This window comes from Bos grunniens, chromosome 21 (genome assembly GCF_055505025.1).
Source record: "Bos grunniens cultivar Pamir isolate PY7600 chromosome 21, Bosgru_T2T1.0, whole genome shotgun sequence".
NCBI classification, from domain to species: domain Eukaryota; kingdom Metazoa; phylum Chordata; class Mammalia; order Artiodactyla; family Bovidae; genus Bos; species Bos grunniens.
Window position 1 is genome coordinate 45,779,171 of NC_141185.1, and position 14,268 is coordinate 45,793,438.

General features: G+C 43.5%; 1 protein-coding gene across 4 annotated transcripts in view; it reads left to right on the plus strand.

Annotated features, from left to right (window-relative positions):
• Positions 1-1,393: 1,393 nt before the first annotated feature.
• The window catches only part of SH3GL3 (SH3 domain containing GRB2 like 3, endophilin A3), a 151,604-nt gene continuing 138,729 nt past the window's right edge, over positions 1,394-14,268 (plus strand). For 2 of the 4 annotated variants that reach the window (XM_086364297.1, XM_086364307.1), the window contains exon 1: positions 1,394-1,506. In XM_086364297.1, coding sequence (XP_086220423.1) covers positions 1,399-1,506 — 108 coding nt within the window. In that variant the 5' untranslated portion in view covers positions 1,394-1,398. The remainder of the gene's footprint in view (positions 1,507-14,268) is intronic. The other 2 variants (XM_086364283.1, XM_086364312.1) reach the window with 1 other exon arrangement.

Here is a 14,268-nt window from a genome sequence, read left to right on the forward strand (position 1 = left end):
AGGCATGGACTCTTCTCTCTGTACTTGTAGGGAGCACAGGCTATGGCTTTCCTGTATGAAGGTCCAGTGTGGGAAAGGGGTGGTTAGAAATGGGAAGGGGAGCATCTAGAGCTAAGATTAGGGAATTCTGAGGGAGAGATCAATTGTATGCATTTGGCTAATAACTGGTATCTGAAGAAGCTGAGAGGAAAAGTAGCCATCTTAGGCAGATACATCCCACGTAAATATATCTTCCCCAAGAGAACATACGTCCCATTCAGGGCTCGGCTGAGTCTTTGGGTCTGAAAGATAAATAGACTTTCACTTCTCAGGTCTGGTCACTGGGGTGAATATCACTGTAGCAGAAAATATGACAACTATAACATAATATAAAAATGGCTATATGGGAGTTTCCTGGTGGTCCAGTGACTAAGACTCCATGCTCCCAATGTGGGGGGAGGGGCAGTTCAATTTCTATCCCTGTTCAGGGAACTAGATCCTATATGTTGCAACTAAGAGTTCACATGCTGCAAATAAAGATCTTGCATGCCTGGCGTGCTCAGTCGCTGTTGTGTCCGACTCTTTGCAACCCCCATGGACTGTAGCCCACCAGGCTCCTCTGTCCGTGGGATTCCCCAGGCAAGAACACTGGAGTGGGTTGTCATTTCCTCTTCCAGGGGATCTTCCTGACTTGCGGATCGAACTGCATCCTTTGCACTGGCAGGTGGATTGTTTACCCGCTGAGCCACCTGGATGCCTCAACAAAGATCAAAGATGCCATGTGGTACAGCTAAGACCAGAGCAGCCAAATAAAAAAAAAATAAAAAGCTACTATTTATTGGGCACCTGTTCTGTGCTAGGCCCCATACTGCCATTTTCTATAGGTTTCATTTTCTCAACAACCTCTGGGGATAGATAACAGTTAGTTGTAGCTGACAGATGAAGAAGTTAAGGATTTGAATAGTGAAGTGCACTGCGGCCATGTAGGTAAAAGTAGAAGAGACCTTTCAGTAACTCCCACACCTCCCGGTCTCTGCACATAGCACTGATCTACACTCACGTTAAATCTCACAGCCGTGATGCCCCTGAGACCTCATCACACTGAGGGAAGCCCTGCTGACGTCTAATCTACCTGCTTGGCAACTTCTCTTCTCCATAAATCTAGACAAAGGCCAGGGTGAGCTTCTCTGTCAGATTCTGTCTCCGCTGTGCCTTCATTAGTCCAACGGAGATGGAACACTATGGCCATCAGGCCTGAAAATTAGTCTTGGGAAATCCCCGGTGGTGTTGAGGCCATTATCACTCAGCCCAGGCTGGCTTCTGGGCTTTTAAGTGCATTAGAGCACTCTGCATTGACTCGACGGGCTGCTCCATGCTGGCTGACTTGTCAAATTACCTCTCATTTGTACAGCTCACCTGATGTTGCTGAAGCACTTTCCTGGCATTGGGAGCCGGTGGTCCATCCTGAGGGATCTGGGGACTGAGCCTTGTTTTACAGATGGGGAAGCTGAGACCTGGCTGTATCGAGTAAGTATGTATTCAGTCTCCCTCAAATGCTTCATGTTTGTAACTGGAGTGATTGTTTTTTTCATGTGGCTGAATCTCAAGTTTCAATATGATAGTTTAATGAGCCTCCGAGTGAGGCTATGTTTGGGGGGTCAAAGTGAAGCAGAGAGGGGATGATTCTGTCATTACAGCATATGGGTCCTGTTTGTTATTTTTGTTGTTAGTCACTAAGTTGTGTCCAACTCTTTTGTGACCCCATGGACTGTAACCCGCCAGGCTCCTCTGTCCATGGGATTTCTCAGGCAAGAATATTGGACTGGGTCGCCATTTCCTTTTCCAGGGGATCTTCCTGACCCAGGGATCAAACCCAAGTCTCCTGCATCTCCTGCATTGCAGGCAGATTCTTTACCACCAAGCCACTGGGGAAACCCTTAGATGTTTGCTACCTCTCATAACATCTACTACGTGCTAGGTTTGGAATTAGACAGACACTTAGGATGGAATATGAAGGGGATATACAACCAGGCACAAAGCAGAGTCTCCAGAAATGGTTCAGGCCAAAAGAACCCCAACAGCTAGCAGTTGGGGCCGGACATCAGTCCCCCAAAGTGCTAGGAGAGACACACTAAAGATGGGAGTCCAAGCAGCCCCCTCAGTGAACTGGACCTCATATTGGAGGTGGAGCCAAAGCTGGTGGGAATTCCTTGTGCTGAGCCAGTCTGCCAGGAGCAGTGACCTTATGTTAAGTCCCTATCCACTGGAGGCTTTGCAGGTGGCACAGTGGTTAAGGATCTCACTGCCATTGCAGGAGACACAGGAGATTCGGGTTTGATTGCTGAGTCAAGAAGGTCTCCTGGAGAAGGAAATGGCAACCCACTCCAGTATTCTTGCCTGGGAAAACATATGGACAAGAGGAACCTGGTGGGCTACAGTCCATGGGGTCACAAAAGAGTCAGACACAACTGAACGACTGAACAACAACACCCATTTGGGAAGGGACCCTGACAACTTCCTACCTAAGTCTGTCATTCTGAGATACAGGAGTCAGATCAAGCTTTTCAGTAGGGACAGTAGGAATGAGGAGCTTGGAAGGGCCAAGGTCAGGGGATGAGACCAGGGCTCATGGGTAAAACTTCCTAGGTCTACAAAGTTGGAAAAATGGTTTTTCTGACTGCTGTCTTAGAATCCAAACTACCTTTCCAGCTAGTTGTATCTCTTTACCACTCTCTGAAGGCAGGAATCTCTACTGCAGTGAAGTTGTAAAAATGTAAAAATATAAAAATAATTGTTGGGAGTTCTGCAAAGGCTCTTTCTTCAGTACGGGCCCTTTGGTTGGCCTGGTAGGAGGAGGCAGCTCTGAATGAGGAGTATCTGTAATCTATATTTTGAATAAGTCAACTAGGAGATTCAGAGGCAAATAGAGGATTGAGGCTGGTGGCTCTTACAGTAATGAATCCATCTGCAATGCAGAAGACCTAGGTTCGATCCCTGGGTCGGGAAGATCCCCTGGTGAAGGGAATGGCAACTCCAGTATTCTTGCCTGGAGAATCCCATGGACAGAGAAGCCTGGTGGGCTACAGTCCATGGGGTCACAAAGAGTCAGACCTGACTGAGCGACTAACACTTTCAGGGGATGGTGGAGACAGTTTTACAAACACGAGGAAATCCATTGGCACTCAACCCTGTTCAGGGCCATATGCAGAAGGAAGGAAGTCTCCAGCACATCAGCTTCTGTGTAGGATCCTCAAACAGACTCACTCTAGCCTGTCACCCAAGTCCCTTGCCTAGACATTGGCCCAGTCTTAGGATCCAGATTTTGTGCTCTGAGATTCTGCTCATGGTTCCTCAAATTCTTAGCCCTGGTTCTTTTGGTCCAACTCCCTCCCTACCCCCCAACCCCACCCCTTGCTTCACCATCACACGTCCTATTTGCTCTCCTGGAACTTAACCACCTGCTGTCTGGGTCCATTCCCACCACTCCATCCCAGTGAATGACTGCACAACATGAGGTTGGACTGCTGCTTGTTACAAGTAAGACTTTGACATTGAGAAACTTCTAAAAGCCAGTGACCCAGGGAAGACAGGGCTTTTGTACCTAATTTTAAGGTCATCCAGTGGTTTGAATACCACACTTCCACTGCAGGAGGCACAAGTCTGATCCCTGGTTAGGGAACTAATATCTTGCATGCTGTGTATAGCCAAAAAATAGAAAAAAAAAGTTAATTGATGGTGGAACATAGAAGCTGGAATTTTTTGATGTTTCTTTGACTTTCTCTTTTGGAGTGGACAGTGAAATTGTGGTACCTTGAGAGATAAATACTTTCAAAGAACTTGTAGATTTTATTTAATAATCTAGGACCCTGGGGGTCCTAGAGATTCAGTTCAGTTCAGTTGCTCAGTCACGTCCGACTCTTTGCGACTCCATGAATCGCAGCACGCCAGGCCTCCCTGTCCATCACCAACTCCCAGAGTTCACTCAGACTCATGTCCATCGAGTCAGTGATGCCATCCAGCCATGAGATTAGGTATCATCTAATGAGAAGTCCACACATGTATGTTGACTCTATATCTCTCATGAAGAGTTCTCAGAACTCAAAGGTAGGGGCTGATCCAGCAAATATTTTAAATTTGTGAAACTTGTTTCTTTCTCCTCACTTCCTTCTCAGAGCTTTCCACAGTGTCTAGGACTGTATTCAAATCATCATACTGGACTAAGGCCCACTAATGATTTCATTATAACTTAATTACCTCTTTAAAGACCCTATCTCTAAATACAGTCACATTTCTTTAAAAAAACAACAACAACAACATTTATTTGGCTGTGTTGGGTCTTAGTTGTGGCATGTGGGATCTAGTTCCCTGATTAGGGACTGAACCCAGGCCTCCTGCATTGAGTTTTATCCACTGTTCCGTGAGGGAAGTCCCTACAGTCACATTCTGATGTACTCGGGATTAGGACTTCAACATATGAATTTAGGGGACAGATTTTTACCACCTGTTCCCACACCCCAGCCTTTCTCTGGCACCCAAAAAGTTCAGTGGCTTCTACAAATGGTATCTTTTTATATTAGTCTATTCCTACTTGGATGATGTTGGTATGTAGAATTTTTAGGGTCTAGGATCAGGTATTGAAGTTCATTGTTGGTGATATGTTGCAAATATTTCCTATTTGTCTTTTTGTTTTGATCATTTAAAAAACCACATAATTAAAAAATAATTGCTTTTGGATATTGAGTGATAGTTGGAGCTTTCTCTTGCGATAGAGATGAATATAAATAAAATGGCAGAGAATGTTAAGGAGATTGGCATAGCTGGCATCTGAAAATACCAGATAGAGGGCAGACATGGCTGCAGCAGATACCGCCTCTCTGGGGCCTCAATTCCCCCCACCCCTGCCCTGTTATGGGATAAATGCTTCCCCTTCACCCACCTTCCTGTCCTCTGGCCCATGCTAATAATAACCTTTAGAAAAAATAGCCTTAAACTTTCCAGCGCCTTTATTTTTCTCTACTCAGGAGCATAGTATAGGAAATCTGGGGTAAAAACCATGAGCAAGAATATATTTAACTATGGCTTTTCCAGTGGTCATGTATGGATGTGAGAGTTGGACTGTAAAGAAAGCTGAGCACTGAAGAATTGATGCTTTTGAACTGTGGTGTTGGAGAAGACTCTTGAGAGTCCCTTGGACTGCAAGGAGATCCAACCAGTCCATCCTAAAGGAGATTAGTCCTGGGTGTTCATTGGAAGGACTGATGCTGAAGCTGAAACTCCAATACTTTGGCCACCTGATGTGAAGAGTTGACTCATTGGAAAAGACCCTGATGCTGGGAAAGATTGAAGGCAGGAGGAGAAGGGGGTGACAGAGGATGAGATGGTTGGATGGCATCACCGACTTGATGGACATGAGTTTGGGTGGACTCTGGGAGTTGGTGATGGACAGGGAGGCGTGGTGTGCTGCGGTTCATAGGGTCGCAAAGAGTCAGACACAACTGAGCAACTGAACTGAACTGAACTGACATGTCAAATTTTTCTAGTTTTTTATCCAAGAAAGTATGGCCCAGAATACAGATGGTCTGATTTTGGTGGGGAGTGGAGGGGACAAAACTGGAAAATCAGTAGTCGCCCTCCTGCTCCCTACTTGGGACTGTTAGATCTGTGCACAACTGGAGGAGATGCATTATTCTCTGAAGGAGGCTCATCTTGGGGGGAATATTGATTCTGACCACAGCTATCCCTGTCTCAAGTTGATAAAAGAAGATAAAAATATCTCTACTTGATATGATTTAGTAATCATCATATTCTGTCTTTAAAAAAAATAACTAGCTGGAATTTCTGTGACTTTTGCTGCTTCTAAAATGACCCCTTACGGGAGGGCTCTGGGCATTTATCCCAAGAGGCTGCCTTGTTTCTAAAACTCTTCTTAAGTGCACTGTCCTTTGAATAAAGTCCACACCCTTTGAGGCTAAAGCAGAATTTCAGAAACCACCCCAAAGCCTTTGAAGACAGGTAGGAAGTCAGTTTTGTGAGTCTGTAGTGACAGAAGTTGACTGATGCTCAAGCTAATGAAGCTTGAGTCTCAGAGTCTCTAGCTTGTTGGGGTCCCTTCTCAGGGTCAGCAGGTTCCCCTCCAGGACTAAGTGGAGAAAGCAGCCACCCCAGCCTACCTCTGCTAGGCCGTGATACTTGAGCTGCATGTCCATCCTCTATGTGTGTCCTGTCCCTCCTTCCTTCTGTGCTAGGAAGCCACTCCCCGTGTGCCCCACTCAACACCAGTAACACCCCAGGTCCTCACTGCAAGCTATTGAAGAGGCCAGGAGTACAACTGGTTGTTATTGTTTAGTCACTAGTGTCTGACTCTTCTGTGACCCTATGGACTCTAGCATGCCAGGTTTCTCTGTCCATGGGATTTCCCAGCAAGAATACTGGAGTGGGTTGCCACGCCCTCCTCCAGGGGATCTTCTAGACCCAGGGATCAAACCCACATTTCTCATATTGGCAGGCAAATTCAGGGGCATTTACAAAAGGCTTTGAAGTTGAAGGCAGCTATTCTGAATTATTAACACTAAAAATACAGATTTCCATCAAGCATTCTAGAAGAAATACTGAATTACTTTTCTAGTCTGTTGATAGAGAACAATGTCACAAAATCAGTGTCATATGAACAAGCACTCAAAGTGTATGAAGCCCAGAAAGGGTAGGAAAAATGTATCATAGGGTTGTGTTAAGCAATTAATGAATGATGGTGATTTAAGTAATTTTCCTGAATTGTGCCAGTTATCACTTTATTGCCTCTCAGTTCCTACCCACCGTCCTTTGCTCTGCTTTGTCATACTAGGGTGGGCCATGTAAACAAAGCTGGGTGACAAAGATGCTTCTCATTTCCTTCTTCTGGATTTTCCTGCCTGTCTTCTTGCTTCTGGGGCTTTTGGCCAAACCCCATGGGGCTTATCCTCATGCAGGTTTCAGGGCCACCCCAGCGGGTGGTTCCAGTGATTTCTGCTAGCACTGCAGCCAGCTTCTGGCAAGTCTCCCAGGCACCCAGCAGGAGGAGTGCCAACAAGCCTCGCTGGTGCCTGATGGGCAACTTTCCAGTGCATTTCCCTGCAGAAGCTTTTCACAAGTTCCACTCACATCCCAGAGGGTAGCTCCTCAGGAAGTATAGTCCACACCCTGGCACATGGTTTATTGCTTGTCAGACCTGGCCTGAGACACCTCAGTGAACTGCTCCACCATCCAATGGGCCACACCCATACACCCTCTCCATCAAGGTCTGAATCTCAGCCCTGGTGGGGGTGGGACAGTGGGGAACTCTTCCAAATATTTTGTCTTTGTTTTTGGTATTAAGTACCCCCCCCAAAAAAAAAAATCATTGCCAAGATTGATATCAAGGATCTTACCCTTGTTTTCTTCTAGTTTTATTGTTTTTGATCTTACGTTCAAGTCTTAAATCCATTTGAGCTGATTTTTGTGTATAGTGTAAGATAGAGAGAGGTCCAATTTCATTCTTTTGCATGTGGATATCCAGTTTTCCCAGAACAATTTATTGAAGAGATTGCCCTTTCTCCATTCTATATTCTTCACTCTTGTTTCATAGATTAATTGATCACAGAGGTGTGGGTTTATTTCTGGCTCTCTATTCTGTTTCATTGATCTGTGTGTCTGTTTTTATCCCCCGATACCATGTGGTTTTGATTATTATAGCTTTGTAATATAGTTTAAAACCAAGAGGTGTGATGCCTCCTGATTTGTTTTTCTTTCTAAAGATTACATTGGCTATTTGTGGTCTTTTGTGGGTTCATACAAATTTCAGATTGTTTTTTCTGTTTCTGTGAAAAATGCCATTGGGATAGTGATTGCACTGAGTCAAGTCTATAGAACATTTTGGGCATTTTGGGTTGTATGGACATTTAAACAATATTAATTATCTACACTGAGAATTATAAGATACTGTTGAAAGAATTTGAAAGACAAATAATTGGGAAGATACTCTGTGCTCTTGGATTGGAAGAATTCATAGTGTGTGTGTGTGTGTGTCTACACACATAAAACTATTATTTATTTTAAAAAGAAAATTCTGTCATTTGTGACAACATGGATGAACTTAGAGGGCATTTTGCTGAGTGAAATTAGACAGAGAAAGACAAATACTTCATGGCATTACTTGTATGTGGACTCTGGAAAAAAAGTTTAACTCATGGAAATAGAGCAGAAATGTGGTTGCAGAGGATTGGGAGGAATAGGGAGAGGTTTGTAAAAGGGTATAAACTTTCATTTATAAGATGAATAAGGTTTGAAGATTTAATGTATATATGTCCCAATCACTATAGGTGATAATGCTGTATTGTATAAATGAAATTTGCTAAGAAAATAGAACCTAAGTGTTCTCATTAAAAGGGTAAATATGTGAGGTGAAGGATAGATGTGTTAATTAACTCAGGGGAGGGATCCTTTCATAATATATATATATATATATATATATATATATATATATCAAATCATCACATAGTACACGTTAAATATCTTAAAATATCTTATGATGGAATAGGGGAAACAGAGGACAGATGGAGAAATAGAAAACAGATATCAAGATGGCAGCTATAAATGCAACCATATTGATGATTAATTAAATGTAATGGTTTAAACACTCCAATTAAAAGTCAGATTATCACATTGAATTTTAAAAAAACTATATGCTATCTACAGGAAATCTGTTTTAAAATAAAGATATACATGGGTGAAACCTAAAGGATGAAAACTTATCATGCACACATTCATTCAGCACCCCCAAAGCCTGCCTGGTTACTGTACTAGCACATGTGCAAGACCAGCTCCGTTTTGTCCATAAATTTGCCATTCCTCTAACTGTACCACACAATGAAGCTGTACACTTGTTTTTACACCATCTCCCCTAGCATCTCCTCTGGGAGGCCTGAGTGGGGAAGTGACTTCTATGTTGCAAAATAAGGTATAATCCCAGTCCTCAGCTAGCACATCCATTGCCATACTGGGTGTCCTTCCAGTAGCTCTAATTCAGATATCACTGTTGCTTCTACATAGACGCTTTCCCTGTCCAAGCAGCATTACCATTCATTCTGGGGATATTTTACCCCTGAAAACCACTGTTCAGCTGGCAAGGCAGGAACCTCTTGGCTAAGTTTTATGAAATTCAAATGGGCACAGCAGGCACTGCACCACACTTCCATCATCCCTGACATCTATGGCCTTTCAGCGGGAAGGAAGGACGGAGCCACCAATAAAGCAAGTCAGTCTGACTGGTCAGCTGTCAGAGGCCGTCTTTGTGTTGTGGTCTCTTAAACCCCTCTGTCAGACTCTGAAGAAATCCACACATCTGCTGGTGATTAGGGGAGCAAAGAGGTGGTCTAATCCCCTCTCCATCCAGAGCACACGCACACCTAATTCTAAAGAATGTCCAAAGAATTCCTTTTAAAAATGTAGCTTGATTCTTACTGAAGTGATATGTGCACACAATTTTAGAAGTCAAATAATACCCCACAACTTACAGGAAAGGAAGCGCTCCTTCTCTCCAGCCTGCAGGCACCCTACTTTTTGCCCCCCCATCTCCACCACTCAGAATGCATGCTTTTAAACCATTTAGCCTTCCCTCTCTTTCTCAACATTGCTATTTCTACATAATGTGTATATATTACTAGCTATAATTTTTTTAATTTTAGAAGTCATTTATTGACTTCCTACTACTGAAATACTGTTATGACTCCAATCCCCTGGCCCCTGGCATCTATTGATACCCATGTATTAGGTTGAAAAGTTTGTTTGGGTTTTTCATTGGAATGAATTTTCCGGCCAACCCAATACTTTGTCACTCTATGAATTTGACTATTCTCAGTACCTCATATAAATAGAATCAAATAGTATTTGTCTGCACCTATTGTGTATTGAAATGCATTATATATATATTTAATATTTATATGGGTGGGTTGAGTCTTGGTTGCAGCACAAGGATCTTTCGTGAGGTGCATGGACTTAGTTGTTCCATGGCATGTAGGATCTTAGTTCCCTAACCAGGGATTGAACCAGTGTCCCCTGCATTGCAAGACAGATTCTTAACCATTGGACCACCAGGGAAATCCCTGGGTTGCACTTTTAAAGGTTAATTTACTATATGTCCCACAAACATTGCACCTCTGTTTTCCCCCTAAACCACCATATACCCCTTCCCCATCTTCCTAATTTATATAGTGTTTTGGTCAAATTGATATTTTGTATTGTCATTATTTTGATTATGCAAATATTGTTCACAGCTATACCATGTATTATGATTTTATTTCCCTTATTATATAATTTAAAAGTTGCTTTACTTTTTATTTACTTAGTTTCATAGCAGTTACTTATTGATTCAGCCCCAAACATTCTAAAAGAACCTGAACAATCCTCTTGTGCATGTGTGTTAAGTCACTTCAGGCATATCTGACTCTTTGCGACCCTATGGACTGTAGCCCACCAGGCTCCTCTGTCCATGGGATTCTCCAGGCAAGAATACTGGAGTGGGTTGGCATGTCCTTCTCCAGGGGATCTTCCCAACCCAGGGACTGAACTTGTTGCTTCTCTTTCATCTTCTGCGTTGGCATGCAGGTTCTTTACCACTAGTGCCATCTAAGAAGCCAAAATAATCCTCTTACAGGGGTCAAACACACCAACTCATCTATCAGTTCCATGCTTTCCCCTTATAGGCAGCCCTCCTGAAGCCCACATGTCAGAACTGAGTGGGGGTGGGGAGGGGGAAGGAGGGCCTTACTGAGTTCACTTCTCCACTCTCACCCAGCGTTTCTCTGGTCCAGCCCTTCTGGAGAATAAGTCTCCTGTCTTCCACAAAGAGAGGCAGGGTCATTCCCATGGCTTTGCAGCCTGCACTTAGAATCTGGGGGCCCAATTCCTCCTTATTAGAGCTTTAAACCAGCTCTCCTTTCTGCCCTGCACTGCCAAACCCACCCTATTCTTTCTCTTTGAAGGTGTCTGTGCCTTGATTTCTGAAACTTTCCAGGCTTCTTTACTGGGAATCATTTTTTTCTTTTTTTTTAACCAGTTTCATTTCCTCTGCAGGCAATCGGATTTTTGCTCTCAGAGCTCAGTGAAGGCAGTACCATTTATTCAACTGTTTTCAATTTTCCCAAATTTGGTTGACATCTCTAGTCTGTCATCTCTTCTCTGACTCTCTTTCTAATTCTCTTAGTGTCCTTCTGTGGGAATCGGGGAAGAGGTGGAGATAAACATGTGTTATGTCTGCTTTGTTTAGCTGAAAAACCTCCTTCAATCAATTCTTAACTTCTGTTCTAGTGATAGAATCAATCTGTTTGCAGTCAAAAGGTGTGGGAGGGGTGAGTCTACCCAGGTTCATGCCCTGTACCATTTAGGAGTAGTCAGCCATAGAGGTTTTTTTTTTTTTTTTTAATTTTTATTGGGGTATAGTTGCTTTACAATGTTGTGTTAGTTTTCTGCTGTACATCAAAGTGAATCAGCCATACATATACAGATATGTTTTTGAATTTCCTTCCCATTTAGGTCACCACAGAGCACTGAGTGTTCTCCGTGCCATACAATAGGTTCTCATTAGTTATCTATTTTATACATAGTACTGCATATATGTCAGTCCCAGTCTTAGTAGGCTGTAGAGTTTTAAGGGACCTTTATGGACAATCATGTTTGTCTTCTCAGTATATCTCCCATACTTGACCCCAGTCTGTAATAACTACTCAGTGCATGAGCAAAAATAGTTCCCTTTGGAATGCTTCCTTGCCATCTCCTACTCCCCACTCCCAGTTTTTTTTATTCCTCATATTCTCCCTAAAATGGTTGCTTTTGGTCATGGCCTTGGGTGTGCATTGTCAATCTATGGATCAGTCCTTAGCAGTGAATTTCTCTCTTTTGTTCATTGTTGGAGAGAGGGTGGAGGGAGTCCCACATCCTGCTGGTTGGATGGAAAAAGACCATTATGGTCATCTGGTCTCCAGGTGGATGATCTAAAATACATCAGCTATCCATGCTGTTGGCATATCTCCTGTATTTTATCATTCTGAAGAGTATCTGCCTTCTCCCCAGACTTGGGTTATGTTAAGAGCATCCTTTTGAATTATCTTAGCCTTGCAAGCCATGGGCTCTAGGAAAAGAATGGAGGAGAGAAAACCCACAAATGTATTTTAAATATGTTGGCTATATTAATTAGTATTTGCAATTTCCCAATCCTTTTATTTATTTATATTAGGTTTTAAAACAAATTGCAATATATTAGCTTTAAAAACAAAGTGCAATGTTAGCTTTGAAAACAAAGTGCAATGGAGCTGAATACACTTGTGTTACAGCTCTTGACTCTTTTCATTCTGTCTGGTCAGGCCTCACTAATTTGGCATAAACCCTCTATATGCTATGTAATTTGATTAAATAATTCCCTATGGTGTACCAAGTTCTGTAAAAATCCATTTTTAAGCAGTAAAGTGGAACTAAGACACTTTAAAGAGATAAACCTGATACCATGGGTAAAGATTCTGGGGATTTGTTAAATATGTACCATAAGCATGAAAATAAAGTATCCTTGGAGTGGTTGAAAATAATTATTGATATGATTAAAAGTAGAGGAAGCAGAAAGATATCAAAAGTTACCTAAAATTTCTCCAAAATAATGGACAGAGGTGCCATGAACAGTTGTGCAGGTTGTGTCTGGAACAAGATGTTCAGCTGAGGAAGTACACCTGCATCCACTGCCCAAGTCAGGTGCCCTTGGGAATGCATGAACGCTGTAGGGTTTATGGGAGCAGAGACTACTTTATCATATGTGAACTAAATGGATCACACAACTATGAACTTTGGGGAAATGTATCATTAAGGGGCTTCCCAGGTGGCGCTAGTGGTAAAGAACCTGCCTGCCCGTGCAGGAGACAAAAGAGAAGGGAGTTCAATCCCTGGGACAGGAAGATCCCCTGGAGGAGAAAATGGCAGCCCACTCCAGTATTCTTGACTGGACAATTTGATGGACAGATGAGCCTCACTTTCACAAAGTGAACAAAGGTTCATAAAGTGTCAGATGTGACTGAAGTGACTTAGCATAGCACACAACATAGCACATCATTATGGGCATGGATGTTTCAGCTTTTAGGAAAATCAGGCTTCTCCAGGGCCCTCCAGCAGGTTGGGACCCAGGTTGTGTGACACCTGGTAAATTCCTTGCTAGACACTTTATCTGTGTCTTGTAGACAGAAGACCAGGCCTGGGCCTCCAGCTCTCTGACAGCACAGCTGAAGCACCCAGTTTAAAGAGTTTAAAAGGTTCTAGGTATTCTGAGAAACTTGAGCATTTCCAGCCATTCAATTAAATCATTTGCAAAAGCCTGAATGTCTAAACTTCCAAAGCCATTTAAAATTAGGCCCTATGTATGCCTGGAAGTCAGGAAATAAGACAAAAGTCAAGGGGTCAAGACTGTGTAAAAGGTGAACTCAGATCTCAAGGGAGGATTCTACCAGCATCCTCAGGGAGTGGGGCAGCGGCTCAGGTTGTTTTCCTGAAACTGAAGACCTTGGAAACGGGCTGGGACCAGGTCTGGAACATCTGGCCTTCTGTCTGTGGGGAGGGGATCTGCACCCCCCGCCCCCTCGCCCCGGGGGTGTGTGTCAGGACTGGACTGGTGGGGTGTGAGCTGCAGAGGGGCCAAGAGGAGATGGGGCTCCTTCTCCTCACTGTCAGAGGGGAGCATGGTGGGAAAACATGGGCTCCCAGGACCACATTCAAGTTGGGGGGAGGGGGCAGGAGGGAGCTATTGCCAGATGGACTCAATTTTCTACATAAAAATCAGGTGAGGTCGTTCCCCCACGCATCAGTGGGGAGAGAGGAAAAGCAGAATGGAAAACAGAGGAGACGGGCCGGTTTTTGAAGTTTTTAGCCTTACAATGCACTTCACGGGGGTGGCCGAGATTAGGTAATTGGGGGTTTGTTTTGTTTTTAAGCAAAAGTGATGGATCTGCAAAAGGGGGGAATTCAGGGCATTTGTTCATTGTCATTGATATAAGCATTATGATTTAATTCCTGTTTTTAAAATGGCTGCTCTTTGTAGTCAAAATCTTTCCAAGTTATGAACTTTAGGTAATTTTTCGGTGCAGCTAGAGGAGTGCACATGTTTTACGGGTACAGCTTACTGTATTTTCGCCAGGGGAGCCCTCTCCTGTACCTTGCACCCAGCCTGAGAAATGGAACATTAGCAGCCCCCAGAAGCCTCACTGGGACCCCTTCCAGTCCTGACTGCCCCTCCCACGGGTCAGT